The 15480-nt window shown below is 35.3% G+C and overlaps 1 protein-coding gene across 2 annotated transcripts in view; it reads left to right on the plus strand.

Moving 5' to 3' along the window:
- Positions 1-4814: 4814 nt before the first annotated feature.
- LOC144449417 (poly(A)-specific ribonuclease PNLDC1-like) overlaps positions 4815-15480 on the plus strand; it is a 78966-nt gene continuing 68300 nt past the window's right edge. For both annotated transcript variants that reach the window (XM_078139948.1, XM_078139947.1), the window contains exons 1-3: positions 4815-4908; positions 6278-6403; positions 7033-7069. In XM_078139948.1, the coding sequence (XP_077996074.1) occupies positions 4830-4908; positions 6278-6403; positions 7033-7069 (242 nt within the window). In that variant the 5' untranslated portion in view covers positions 4815-4829. The remainder of the gene's footprint in view (positions 4909-6277; positions 6404-7032; positions 7070-15480) is intronic.

Below are 15480 nucleotides of genomic sequence, written 5' to 3' on the forward strand. Positions count from 1 at the left end.
GACTGAACATTTGCACAGATGAGCTTTCATCATACTATGATATTATAAAACAAATTTACTTTTTGCAATAGCAATAAATAAATCTCTTGCATAATATACAAATGTCATATGATGATATATACCTGATGTGTTGTATATGAACTGACTTCCATTCAATGATTGTGCTCTGCATTCTGCAAGTACAGGATCACCTCTCTCAAAAACTTTGTAGTCAACCTGAAATAAACGTTATCAAAGGTTAAAAGCTGGGTAGTTGTCTGATTCACAGACACAGACACAGGCACGGACACGGACACAGACACAGACACACACAAACAAACAGAGAGGCACAGACACAGACACAGACACAGACACATACACAGACACAGACACAGACACACAAACAGAGAGGCACAGACACAGATGCAGACATATGCACTGACACAGACACAGACACAGACACAGACACAGACACAGAGACACACAAACAAACACAGAGACACAGACACAGACAGACAGACACACACACACCTTGTTGAATAACAGACACACACACACCTTGTTGGGTAAACTGTTAAATATATGAAGTGTTAGTCTGTTTACTTACTTCAGTTTCTTGGTTCCCATCAAGTATGACGGCATCATCAAATGTTATCTGCATTGGTGTCGTACCTGTACGTCATTAAAATAAAATCCACAAGGAGACATGAAAAAAGTAGTCATGGATATATACCACAGTAGTTATACATGTTAGCAGACAATTACATAATTTCAGAGAAATCTATACTGACGTTGTGTCATGATAGAGACAAAAAATGGGGCGTAGCAGTATATTCCACTTACAAATCATAAAGATAAAAGATTTCAAAGTTTGGCCACTAGGAGTGCTGTTTGCAGGCTATGTATTATTGCAGACACAAAGTTACTGATCCGAAAGCATAAATGATCATATTGTAATTTGTGGTGGTAATATTTTACAGCATTTTTATGGTGGGAAATATATATTAATAAATGTGTGACTACCCTGGAAGTGCCTCTGTGGTTTTCTTTGTTCAATTGCACTTTCTTTGTTAGTGGCAACAAGAAGGTTCTCTCTACCCAAGTTCCCTAGATTTTTACCAGTGTTGCTTATATCCCCTCTGTTACCAGGTTCCCTACCAAAATTATAGTACATGTACTAATCTATGCATGTTTCCTGTGCACGTTTTACAAATGTTGCCCCTCTGTAACTACAGTTGCTAAACCTTAGCATTACCTACCTGCAATAACATCTGTTACTTGACAGGAAATAGTGACATCTGAACCTTCAGCTACTTCACTGATAAAGATGAAACAATTCATGATATTATTCTCGTGTGGAGTATTTGTAATTTGAAGTCAACTTCCAGCATAAAATAAGACTACGTGTGTCATAGCAGTGACAATGACTTGGTATGGTGTGCAACAACCGAGAATGAACCTTCACTATGAGAAGATCTAATTTGGCCCCAAAATAAGCAAGTACATTGGTCTCCAATAGATATTGCTTACATCAAAGGCAAGTTCAGGATAAAAATGGTATGTGATCCATTAGCTAAAATGTCCACATCACTGGCACTACACTGCACCAAGCTGTCGTAGTAGGTGACACCTAGCACAGTTACAGCACAGCAACATGGACACTTTAGCTAACGGATCGCAAACCATTTTTATCCTGAACTCACCCCAAGTTCATTGGCTTACAACAGATATTGCTTACATCAAGTACATTGGCTTACAAAAGATGATGCTTACCTTAACTTAACCCTGACTTTGTGTATTGGTTCTACTTCATCTTTATTAGGAACTGTTATGACATCATCACAAAAACTTACAATTGGACTCTTCTTGACTGTCACAAATCTAAATGAAAGATAATGTACAAAGTATTCGATATTTGATTTGGAATTTATTTGAAAGTGTGCTCATTTTTCTGCTAAACTAAAATACCAATGAAAATACCTTATAATGTGAGGTTATCAAGGTCATCATATTTTATCAAAACATTATTGCTGATTTCTCTCAACAATCAAAATAACATTCCTTAAAAATATACATGTAGCATTCCACAGTATTCTACTTTGAACAATCAAATTTCATTTCAATCAATCAATCAATTTCCTTTCAAAATTGAGATATTGGTATTTACTCTACAAACTATTATAGTCATGCTGAAATCACTTACCCTGGGAAACCAGCAGATGTTGTAAAATTAAAGTAATTATTATTATCTGGATCAGCATATTCACCATTGCATTGGACTTCTACAGCTCGCCCTGATTCAACGGTACTGTCAATACAAAAACAATTTCCTTCAACATTCAGATCAGAATTGGTTTCTGTGCCAATATAATATGTGTTCTCAGTTATGAGCGGGTCAGATTTTCAATTTCAATAGAGGGGAATACCACTCCAAGAAATAAAGACATTTCTAAGGTGTACTTAAACTGCAAGAAAAAGATACGGATCAGAAGGGGAAAACAGTAAAGTTTTGTAATTAGAACCGCTGGTATGATGACTGGAACTGTTTTTTTTTTATTTGGCTTTTAAATACTAATTAATATTATTATTCTTGATGACCAGTAACAATATGAATAAACTGATATATATATATATACATACTTAAATAACACTTCTGTGGTTCTACTTCCTTGAGATATCACATCATCAAAAAACTCAACAACTGTGTCTCCCTGACTGTATGTGGTTGTTATGTTACACACCACAATTATCTGAAACATAAAAAAAATGTTACTTTGTTATCAGTCATTTGTATTTTTTAAAAAGGGGATGCAACATATTACAACTCCCTCAAATTATAGCAGAGGCTCTGAGATCATAGAAAAGAAATTCAAGTCAGATTTATTTCTGACTTTTTTAGTTTTAGTACATGTGCACTGCTATCAACAGAAACATGATTCTTGGTGATAAAATAGCACCTCGGTAATTTAATAAACTTTTTTGAATATTTTAAAGAAGTCCTACTGCACTTGACATGTGTTCAGTCAATATAGGTATTACCTAAACTGGATTTAGAGGCTTACATGCTGACGCCCTAAAACCTGGTACCACCAATCAAACTTCAGAGACAAAAAACCATCAGTTCTTCCATGCAGTATTGTTGTGAAAGGCAGTAAGTAAATCCATCTGTGTCAACCATGTAAATAAAATCTATCTGAGTTCCCTAGTCAAACAAAACATTGGTACATCACATGGGAGACTACATGATGTATATCACTTTTACCAGATTTCTCCCTCTCTGTTGCCAGAGTTCCTAAACCCTCTCATACTATAGACACTGTCCATGAGCCAAATATTTGAGAATTCATCCTCTGATTTTCGAAAAGTACTTCCTCCATAAAGTAATAAATTAATGCATTACTTACATCACTAGAGATGAGTAAATCATCGAAGTCTGGATCAGCTGTGGTGTCATTATAAAGAAGTAAGTAGACCGGGATATAGCCCTGTACATCATTTGCAGTCACTGTAAAAGACTGTGGGTTGGCACTCACAATGGTTGTGTTGGAACCATTCAATGTTCTAAGTTCTCCAACATTCACTGTACCATATATCTCAGTATCAGTATCTGTCAAATGCAAAATGAGAAAAGTAGAGTGAACATATTACAAATTATTAATTTCAGAGTGTGCAGTATGTGTACTTCATATGTGCAGAGGTCTCATAATGTACATGCAATGTAGGTAAAAGCACTGAAACTGAGGAACTTAGGGACGGTCACACCATGTCAATCAAGCTCAATAAACAAACTTGGTTCGTTTAGGGTGAGGGGGTCTAGTGTCCATGTGCTTGCTGAACTTCATTTTGCACTTCTAACCAAATTTTGAACAATTTCATGCCTTCAACGATAAAAACATTCTACTGAGATATTGATAAGTTGATACTTCTAATGTGATATACAGTGCTGGGTTTCCAGCAGTATGTATCTAAATATGTTTACCATCATGATTTTATATTGCATCAATCGTAGTGGTATGACTGCTACACTTTTCATCATGATTTACATAATATATAAACGTGTCAATGTCACACTTGTGAATGTTCATTTAGGGGAGGGGGTTTTGTCCTAAACAAACGAAACGCGAAGTTCGTTTATTGCGCTTGTGTGACACATGTGCTATGACCTTTGCCTTGAGCAAAACAAACTGTGATTGTGACAGTTACCTGCCAGTGTCAATAAACACCCTGTATTAGGAAATAGGTGTTCTCGATTGGTATAGGTAACCTGGACACAGTGGTAAACAATGATTTTGATGAACTACATTTATTGTTACAAATAGTACGTTTCCAATGTAGCTACATGCAAGTGGGACGTTTCCATGATAACACGTGGTAACAAAAATTAAACATACCTTGTGCTGACACCATCAAACAAGGACACACAAAAAATACGACGCAAGATAAAAACGGAAGAAACATCTTGGAAAAAAATACTTGTCACCTATATTCAAGTTTGGATTTCGAGCTGGCCGCCATTGCTGTTTTGATGGAATGTACAGAAAGCAGTGTTAACTTTGTAGTCTGTCGTACGTTCGCACAAATGTCCATCTAACATAAATCATATTCAAATATTAGTATTTTCGCTTAAGTTATAATTAATAAAATTTATCAATTCGAGGATTATTTGTAAGGTATGTTTTTATTAATATAGTTTGTGGAACTTCTGAAACGGATGCTCTTAAGTGTAGACTAGCGTCCATTAAACGTATCGTGATTGGCTATTGTGTAACTTATTGTCCAATGAAATTCCTCGTTTTATAATAACACAAATCACAACTTTCATTCATTGCATGCATGCAGCTGGCCCAGAAATGTGCGAAATTCTAAGGACCCAATTTGAACATGAATTACCGAAAATTTTGGAAGTTATTCACAGGTGTGATTTCATAGGTGAGTTCCATGTAGTATTTAAAGCCTTATCACTCCGCTCAAGAATATTGCCTATTGTTATAAGGTTGAGATGCGAGCACTGTTTTGGCTATCCCCTATGCCTACGCGACGCGACGAGTACACGACATTGGCATTGAATGAGATCAACACACCAAATTCATGTGCGACCCCTAAACCTCCCACTCCTTTCCCCCTTCCCTTAGCAATGAAGTGGAGCTAGCTCTGTGTCTAGGGGTGCCATCTGAGGTCACTCAAATGCGGAAAGTTTCTCATTGACGCATATTTTTTCGGCCAAATAAAAAAAAAGTTGTTTGGATCCGGTTACCTGATAATTACTCCAGGCCTGACCCCCACCTAGTTTTTCACGCCGATCCTAAACTTTTTTTTTTTACATATTCGAGAAAAATAATAATAAAATAGTGAAGTCTCGAAAGAAATAGTGAGTGCGGAAACTGACATCAACTTAAAAAGACAATATAAAACTATTCTTCCAATCTGTAATGACTGTAGGCAGAAATAAACAACACAGAGACCATTTGGAAAACGATGGAAAACCTGAACTAGACACTCACACATGAAAAAAATATATAATAAAATAAAAAATCTACCTTCCCCACCTATTTTGAAATTGAATCTAATCAGAACCACATAATTTTTTTACACCTTATCATGGAAGTACTTCCATGTTTTTATCAAGTGCATACACATCTTTCAACCACCAATTGAAATTACATTTTGTTGTTGTTGTTGTTGTTGTTGTTGTTGTTGTTGTTTGTTTGTTTGTTGTGATGAATGACTGTGTCGTTGATTGGCCTACTTTTATTTTTATGTACTCTATGAATATTTAAATTTAACATCTGGCATAACAAATTTTTTCAACTGTGTGTGTGTGTGTGGGGGGGGGGGGGGGTGAAATCTGGGTGAAAAACCACAGGCATTATTTTGACCTGATGCATTCAACTAAAATGCGTAGCAACTAAAATGAGAAAGTCAGCTGTTTAAATTTTGCATGAAAATATTAAAAATACGGGTTAAAAACGTACACCATCCAGACCTTAGGGGTATGAGTACACACACAATTGTCAAATATGTATACGTATACCATATAAAGTATATAGTCTCAGTTATCCAGACTCTTGTTGCTGGGGACCTCGCTTATGCTACCACTACCCAGAGATAAAACTCAATGTCTAATTCTTTGCAGTGCACTTTACCATCATACATTCATCATAATGGAAAGCAGAAGACACATAAAATTTGGACACTTATGGAGTATAAGTGAGACCCCTAATGAGGAGAGTTTGGGTAAATGAGACTACCATAGTACCTTATCCTCTGACAGGGTTTGCGATTATTTTTTCTTTTGCAGCTATTGATACCGAGTTCACTGGACTTAAAACAGGAGAGAGTGATAAACCTAGTCTTTTTGATACACCAGAAGACAGATATAAGAAACTGAAAAGAACAACAACACAGTTTACTGTCTGTCAGTTTGGTAAATAGTTTTATATAAACCTTTTTTGTTCTAGATAGAGACTGGCTTAAAAATGTCATTCGTCAGAACTGTGTTGAGTCAGTATTTTGAGTCAAATAGTCAAGTTAATGGGCTAGTCTTCTGAGGTTGAATCATCTGATGTGAAGTTTGGTTCATTTTTAAGTCATTTTTGTTGTTGACAGCATTGCACTTCTAATAATACAACTGTGTATTGGCATATTACTATTATTACCAAAATAACCCGATAACTAGTTGCCATAGTAACTGAATACAAAAACACCTTGTTTTACTCAAAAGTGGTCTTCTGCAAGGAACCTAGATATAGATTTCAATGTAATACAACGGCAAAAATTAAAAAAAAGGACCAAATATGAATACTTTCTAGCAAGTTAGTTAGTATACAAGTTAGTCATTTTGTATCAGAACTACTTGGGGAATATTTTTCACACTTCTGGTGCATTTTTCAAGAAAAAAGAATTTGCAGCTTCTGGTCATAAAACTGCTCCCAAAAAGACTTTCCGAGTGGACAAATTTCAATCTTTCTTAATAATTGGAATATTGCGTGTTGAACTTGGTATAAGGCAATCAAATTTGTAACAATTATGAAGTAATGTTTCTGGCTTTCTTAGGTTTATCTGCATTTGTCAAGCATCCAGACCATAACAAGTAAGTGATACTCATTTTTTCTCACAGTGAGTTATTATTTTATGAATGCACCTGTCATACATGTAAGTGAGGATTTAAATCACGCCCTCAGTGTCAGGTTTGCAATATACATTTGTTTTTAACTGGGCTTGTCACTTGACAACTGTCATGTACAGCAGCTTATGGGGCAATGATATGCAACTTGTGTAATTGCACAGTTGTTTGAATTAGCTTTCTACATAATATGTTAACATTTTCACTTCCTTAATGAATATGTTGCAATTCAAATGTACAAAATTTACTCATTTCATTTCCATGGTAGCGCCACTAATTAAAACCAATGTCTGAACATTTTGTTGTTATCAGATCTTATAGTGATAAACACTATGTTTAACTGTAAATTTGAGAAGTTCAGTCATGCTAGCTACATCATGAAACAATAGCAGTGTTCATACTGAAAAAAGAAGGTTCAAAAGTTGATGAAGTTGGAAGTAGAGATCTCTCCTGTAACAGTTACCTAATATCTTGAATTGTCCTACCTGCTCTAATGCGTGCTATCATCTGAAAAATTTAGTGTCATTATTAATTTCAGAGTACATTTTATTTTTGCTGGATTGAGAAACAAACATATTCTCATACAGTAAACCAAACATCTGCATACACATTATGGCTGTGGACCTACAGCTGTACTGATGGTAAATACAAGTCTGCTTGTTTTCTTGTCCCAAGAAGAAGACTTCCATTGTGTTGAGTTAAAACAGCCTGAGGTCTCAAATAGTTCAAACAGTCTTGTGTTGAGAAGTACCAACAGGTGTCTACTGTTTCTTATGATAGAATTGAGCAGGTACCGATAATTAATGAGAATTTCAGACTTTCAAGGTCATTTTGTGAGATTGTTACTCAGGTCTCCGCATACACAAGTAAAATAAAGGTAGGATGGCAGTACCATGTATTATGTTATACATGATGAGCCACACATATTTTGCTGTGAACTGAGTGCCTGATCAGAGCAGCACAGAGGATAGAAAAGTAATGAGTTATTTTAATTTCATAGTTTATTTATGCAATAGGAATGTTCTCCTGAGTTCTTTTGATTTGTACTGATGATTATTATAATGGTTTATTTGTGCCAAAACATTTTGTTCAAGTATGGATAACTTAACAAACAATTTCAGTGCCTTTGTCTGAAAATACATATAACTGATCACTTCCTTCACTGTCAAGTGTACAGGTTAGAGTCCATATTGTATGTATACTACATATGACAATTTTGATTGAAAGTGTTAGCATTAAAGCAATAACAACTACTCATGACATGACGGTTAAAGATAATGATCAATAAAAATGAAACTATGACTTTCAGTTTCCTGGGTAGCAGTGTTTTACTAAGGTTCTAGAACCCTGATACCCAAAGTGAAATTAAAATTGTATACATTCTGACAAGTCTTTCATGTAGTTTCCTTTCTACTGTCCAAAATATTCAATAACTAATTTCTCAGAGAATCGTGGTAAAGTGGGGCTGGTCCCCTTTTGGCAGACTGGGAGTCCCACTTTTTGGTTCCAGTTTGAGCTCCCCAACTTCCAGAAAAAATAAACAAATAAAATAATGAACAAAAGCACTGCATATGTTGTATTGTTTAAATTTGATAATGAAACTATATTGTATATGTTGTATTTGTTTGATAGTGTATGTGTGTGAGTTCACTGTGTTGTCACAGGTCAGCACCATGTTATGTGTTGTAAACTCAATTATTTTACTTCACAACATAATACTAGAGTAAGCACTGTTGTGACCATACTTCCAAGCATAATGAGATGTGAAAGAAACACCTGTTTTTTTTAAACAAGTCCCTTGTTTTCAATTTTCCAGACCATCAGACATTTACAATACAAGTTATCAGTATTCATGGTTTTCAGTTCCACTGTAAGGTCATACACGGGTGAAACTGTCTATGTTTTTTTTTTTGCTAAGAATATTGAACCTTTGTTATTGAGGGAGTAAAATTAGCGTAGTTTCCTATACATTGTACAAAGCTTTCAAAGTTTTTGTTAAGTATGCAAAATTTTACTTGGTTTCGTATCATTTTACCAGGAAGCAAAAACAGTGTTATGCAAAGTTTAGAAATGGCAACTGGTAACAGATGACCAAAATACCTTGAGCTATATTTTGGCGGGGGACCCCATGGAAATGACTGGGAATCTAGAATAATTAATTGAATTATAATAATTTGATTAATTATTCAAGATTAATTAATATAATACTGACCTTTTAAACAATAACACTGGTCTACCATGTCAGGGTTTTGAATTTTGATGAAAAGGATAATTTTCTATTTAGTGTCCTGTCAAAGAGTTTTGATTACGTTCAGATCAGTAGTCACAGTTAAAATCCAAATGTAGTGGTCTAATAGATGTTTGATCTATTGTCTTTATTTTTGCTGGGGACATAATTTTGCTTTAATAAATGTTCACATTTTTGTCTTGGTCGCCGTCCCTACATCGATGCAGATTAGAACATTAACATGTAATACAAAAGACAGTTCATGCAAAAATTGAAGATAATAGTGAAGGAACAACTATTAGATATTAAACCCCATGACGGACAAATTATTCTGTTAAAATGTTGGGTTAGGGAGGAGGGGGTATGTCTTTGATGAAGATTTGTAATCAGGTTGTTGATGTCAAGATGACCACCGTCATTGAGTTACAAAACATCGAACATTCCATAGTCTGGAACCAGACTCCATTTCAAGACTTCATTTCAAGGCAATAGGCCTTTCTTTACAAAGAGAGTTTGGCTACCAAAACTTACTTTTGAATATTCAGTTTTGCACTCTCCTTGTATTGTAAACATTATTAGCATCATCTTTGAGTATAATCAAAGTTTGATTGACTGACACGATCTCTTTCAACTCCTAAAGTGACTGTTTTCCCAACTTAGCTTGAATTCATCCTTTGTAAATAGGTGTGTATGGTTAACAAATAGATGGATTTTGACTGAGTTAATCTGTCTAGTCACTGAAAGAGGAACTATAAAAAGTAGTATCTTACATGACATGAGGCACAGATCACATTGTGTCCATGGACAGTGCTTAAAGTGCCATAAGAGGGATTAAATGTCTAAGGATTAGTAGCAGAGGTTAAAGGGTCTCAGACTGTTAAATTGGAACATCGTAAACAAGATGATAAATATTCCATACCAGAACAGCTTTAGAATTTAGAAAAAAACGTCCACCTCAAGACTGAAAAACAACAGATAATGATAGCTTCAGCTAGGGAGTGGTTCTTCAAAGTTATTTGCAACCATTTAAAAGTTCATTGCCCCCCCCCCCCTGTGTGTGTGTGTGTGTGTTTGTGTGTGTGTGTGTGTGTGTGATATGTTCATGCCAGTTTGTGTCAAAGTGTGAGATGTATCTCAAATATGATAAACAACAGATCCCTTGTTACACCATGTGTCTCTATTAAAAGCTACAATAACTGGTAACAGGAAGAGTTTGGGGGCAGGTTTGTAGTATTATAAGTTACTAAATGTGTGTTGTACAAACTTTTTGAAGTATTTTGAAACCTATCTATTCTCAAGAGCCTGCAAACTTAGTATTGGAAACTGATGCTTTGTAAATGGATTGATTGGTTGGTTGATTGATTGATTGATTTTAATATTGACATATACTGTAATTGATACTGTAAGCTTGTGTTGTACAAGTGGCAAAACGGCATAGACGTGATCAAAAATAATATTGATCTGTACCCAATATTATTTTCTCTCAATCATATCCATACTACATGTATTTCTCAGGATGCAATAATTATGCCATATAGTTCAAAGCCACAAATGCATTCATACAAGACATGTAGAAGCTATTAAGATGTCATCATTCACCCAGGAACTTTTGACAGTATCTCACTTTCTGTTTTAAACAAAACAAAAACGTTGCAAGCATATATATGAATCATTATAATCATTGATAATGTTAATGAAATCTTGAGATAACAGCACTCTCGTTGAGCAAAAAAAAGATTTTGTAAAGACTACAACAGTTTCTGTAGTGCCATGAAGTTAGCGTCTTTCTTTTGTGTCTGGCGATAGTATCAGTAATAACTTATCTTAATACACTAGTAAATGAAGGTAAAGAGTAGAATGGAAATCAATGAGTGTATAAATAGTTCAAGCGAAGAATACCACTTGTGGGTTACTCTCCTCATTGATCATGTTATTTTGTACTAATAAGTAGTGCAAGTAGATGCCAATTATGTGAAAGGTATTGTGAGTCAAATTGATAGATCTACTGATGAGCATAATGCAAGGGGAACAATAAAATACAGTATTGTATTGGGTATCAATCATGCCAGGGTAGTTGTTAGTGTATTGTACAGTCACAGAGATCTAGAGTATTGTGCAGTCAGGAAGAACCAGATTTATGAATAATCTTGTCTGTTGTCTATGAAGGTAGTCAGAAATTAACAACAGTACATAATGCATTGTTTTTGATAACTGTAGTAATTCTAACGTGTGGTATTTATTTTCATATTGCCTTTCGTTTATGGGAATAATTTGATTCAAAGTGTAAACTATGTAACAAAGTGTGCCCTCTATATTAAACCCATGTCATTGATGCATGGAAATTTTATGTTCCCCTCCTATCCCTCATTATGTGGGACGCTCTCTCAAAAAAAGGTTTTTTATCATCTTGACCCATAGCAAAAATAATGTTGTCTTTTGTTAGAGAGCTTGCTGCTACAGCACATGGAACATATGCCTAAACAGTTATAACCAGCACTTTATGGTATTTGTCTGCTTGGGATAGATATCTGTAACTGTATTGATAGACTAGACATTGTTTTACAAGAAGTAAACAGTCTTCTATAAAGTTAGCTTGATTTTGAAAAGAGGTTCAACTATTTTAGTTGCAACTGGAGAAGAATTATCTTAAGAATATGAATTATGTAGCCACAGCAAGATAGTGAAACACATGTTACTGTAATTTGTTCTGTTGTGCATGTACTTGAAAATGATATATTAATTAAAAGATATGGAACTTTGACAGTACGCCATTAAAAAAAACTGTATTTGTTTGGTTTTATCTCAGTGGTACTTTCCCTGGTTCTCACATTTAGTGGAACCATAAGGATTACATAGGATCATTCTTTTGTTCTAGACAGACATTTTCTACAGCTTTGCCAGAAGACTATTTTCTGTACCGCGATTTTAGTCTTTACCTGAGCTGGGCCTTTAAATGCCAGGGGTACAATCCCAGGTTTTCACATTAGTGTTATCTTGTCAGTGGAGCCATAAGGATTACATAGGATTATTCTTTCGGATCATCTTTCTCTATAGTTTAGCCAGATTACTGTTTTCATACGAATTGTGCCTTTAATGATAATATTAAGTGATGATAACATTGTAATACCATACAAATAAAATATATATAATGTATATATGGGCAATGGTCACCTTGTATAGTTCACAGAAGAGACAGTTGGTCTGGGTCATTAACCTCTGAACTAACAATGCCTTTGTGTATCCGTAAAGCCTCGTTTCACTAATTTTGTAATTAATTATCCTTTTAAATCACTCGTGAAATTACTTTTGAGATTACAAAATGTTCATCTTTTTGTTATACTTGTCATATTTCTTGCTTTATGTAGCTGAATGAGTTTTTGACTGAGCTTCGTAATATAATAGTATATGCAGTGAGATGAAAAATACTAGACATTATGTTGTTTATACCTTAAATGTTAGCGTACACTGGAGTCTTGGCTGATGTCCAAGAGATGGTGTCTAGACATAAACGAAAGTTGCTGTTTATGAATGCAAATCACATCCACATTCGTATTATTACATTGAAATTGCTAACTTAATTTAGTTATCTGTGAATGTCCACTCTAATAGCAGCTCTATGATGCAAATTTCTGTGATTCAACAAATCATAATGTGTATACCCAAATGTACTCTGCCTACATGTAGTTTCTCATGTTTAACTTTTTAGAACCATGTCATTGAAAATATAAACTATTGTGAAGACAAAAAAAATTTGACAATCGGAGAGCGTTCTTGTACCCACAATGTGTACATGCAGTTTGTTGCATTTGGTCCACTAATGACCCTGGTCAGTGAAAGAGTACATTTGAAAAGGCAAGAAATGGTCACTGACCGGACTCAACAGGTATTTGTAATGCTTATATAAGGGTGCAAAAGTTGAAGATAATTGTCCCCAAAAAAATTACTCAAGTTTCAAATAAAAATTCTTTTAAAAATTGAATATAACAATTGCATTCAATTACTTGCATTTGTCCTGGAATGATAACCTAAGTCAATGAAAATGTAAATCTGGGAAAAAGGAAAAATTGATTCAAATTGACAATAGTTTTCTGATTTAACAGGTTTTTGTGTATCTGTAGTGCTCATGCAGGTTCAAAAGTTCAGCTGCTGAAAAGACAGAAAAAAATGACAAATGATTTTTGATTGAAAAATGAACACATAAATGTGTATCTAAACTTTGTACTGGTGCTGTAGGTTTTGTGCTTGACCAAAGATAGGGGGTTGAGGTGTGTTAGTGGTTGACAAAAAAGGGGGTTGAGATGTGGTAGTGGTTGACAAAAAGGGGGTTGAAGTGTGTTAGTGGTTGACAAAAAAGGGGGTCAAGGTATGTTAGTGACTGACAAAAAAAGGGGGGTTGAGATGTGTTAGGGTTGACAAAAAAGGGGTTGAGGTGTGTTAGTGGTTGACAAAAAAGGGAGTCGAGGTATGTTAGTGACTGACAAAAAAAAGGGGGGGGTTGAGATGTGTTAGGGTTGACAAAAAGCAACTAACCTCTTGAGTCAAGTAAAGAAATAGAAGAGCTTGCAAATATGTATTGATTTGTTCTCCAGATGAAAATAACAGTTGTTTTAAATTACACATGACAAAAAAGTCATGAAAGTTGAAATTATGGTGAGGTAAAATTACATGTAAGCGTGTAGTATTGTGATGGGTAGGAGTAGGCAGTTCAAGAAATGTCATGTGAAATTTGTTCTTGTTGACAATCCAATTAGCAAATATAGTGCTTGTTCTCTTCACTTATAAAACAAGTGATTTGACAGGGAGGACAGTGGATTCAGTGTGAACAATATTGTGTAAGTAGTCTAAAGTCCTTGTTTTCTGTTTCACAAAGACCACAGTCACCATACCTCTTCACAAGTCACTGATTTAATACTTGGAAGAGTCTGTTTTTTGAAAAGTTGTGCTTTTGACAGATTAGTGATGTAACATAACTGTACCTGTAGCATGGTAACTTTTGGATACTAATACATGTATGTAGTATATACAGTGTATATTAATTAACAAGTGGGTTGAAATGTTGCGTTCGATTTATTGAGCATGCTCAGAAGTTATGAGAGGGTACCATATACTTGTGTTTGTTCTAGGAGAACAGTGTCTAAGTCATACTTGGTTTGATGCAATTAATCATGTTTTTAAAACCCTTTTTGTGATCATCTTACATGTAAATGTCTCCATCTCAAATACCTGTCAGCCTATTGCTAACCACAGACAACCTGTCTCTGCTGTCTGCTGGACACATTGTACAATATACCCGTACCTTGTAAATATAAATCGAGTCAGATTTCTATAGTGTTGGTGATGAATGAAATACTCTCCATGTAGAGATCATAAGGTCTTGGTGTTAGGAGTAAGATCAAGTCATCTTGGCTTATTAGTATTCAACGGAGCTCCTGCTGGTGACAACCCAGAATGATTTATTTCCCCTTTGTATATCATGGTACTCCTTAGTTCAGAGAGGTATCCTGAGAAAGAGAATGTATTTTTCAATTCCAAAAGATCCAAATATATTTCATTATGAAGATAAATGGAATATAGGCATGCATGGATGGGTGGTTGTATGTATGTATGTATGTATGTATGTATGTGTGTGTGTGTGTGTGTGTGTGTGTGTGTGTGTGTGTGTGTGTGTGTGTGTGTGTGTGTGTGTATGTATGTATGTATGTATGTATGTATGTATGTATGTATGTATGTATGTATGTAAGACATGTTTGAAAGTCCCTGTTGGTGTATATGAGACTCCAACCCCACCTCCTGGCTCCCCACCTGTACCTAGCTTCCAGATGGTATATGTGAAACTTGTATCACCACTTTGTGCTTCCCCTGTACTTCCGGGTTCCCTGATAGTATTTTGAGACTACTACCCCACCTCGTGCTTCCCCACCTGTACCATGCTATATGTGACATTCTTATCCACCCCTCCAGCTTCCTTCCACCTGTACCTCCCTGATGGTGTATGTGAGATTCTCACCCCACCTCCTGCATTTCACACCTGTACCTCCCTGATAGTATGTATGAGATTCCCACCCCACCTCCTGCATCTCACAAGTGCACCTTCCTCACAGTATGTGTGAGATTGTTAGCCCACCTACATGGCAGCTTTCCCCGCATATAC

The sequence above is a fragment of the Glandiceps talaboti genome, chromosome 18, assembly GCF_964340395.1.
Source record: "Glandiceps talaboti chromosome 18, keGlaTala1.1, whole genome shotgun sequence".
In the NCBI taxonomy this organism is placed as follows: Eukaryota; Metazoa; Hemichordata; class Enteropneusta; family Spengelidae; genus Glandiceps; species Glandiceps talaboti.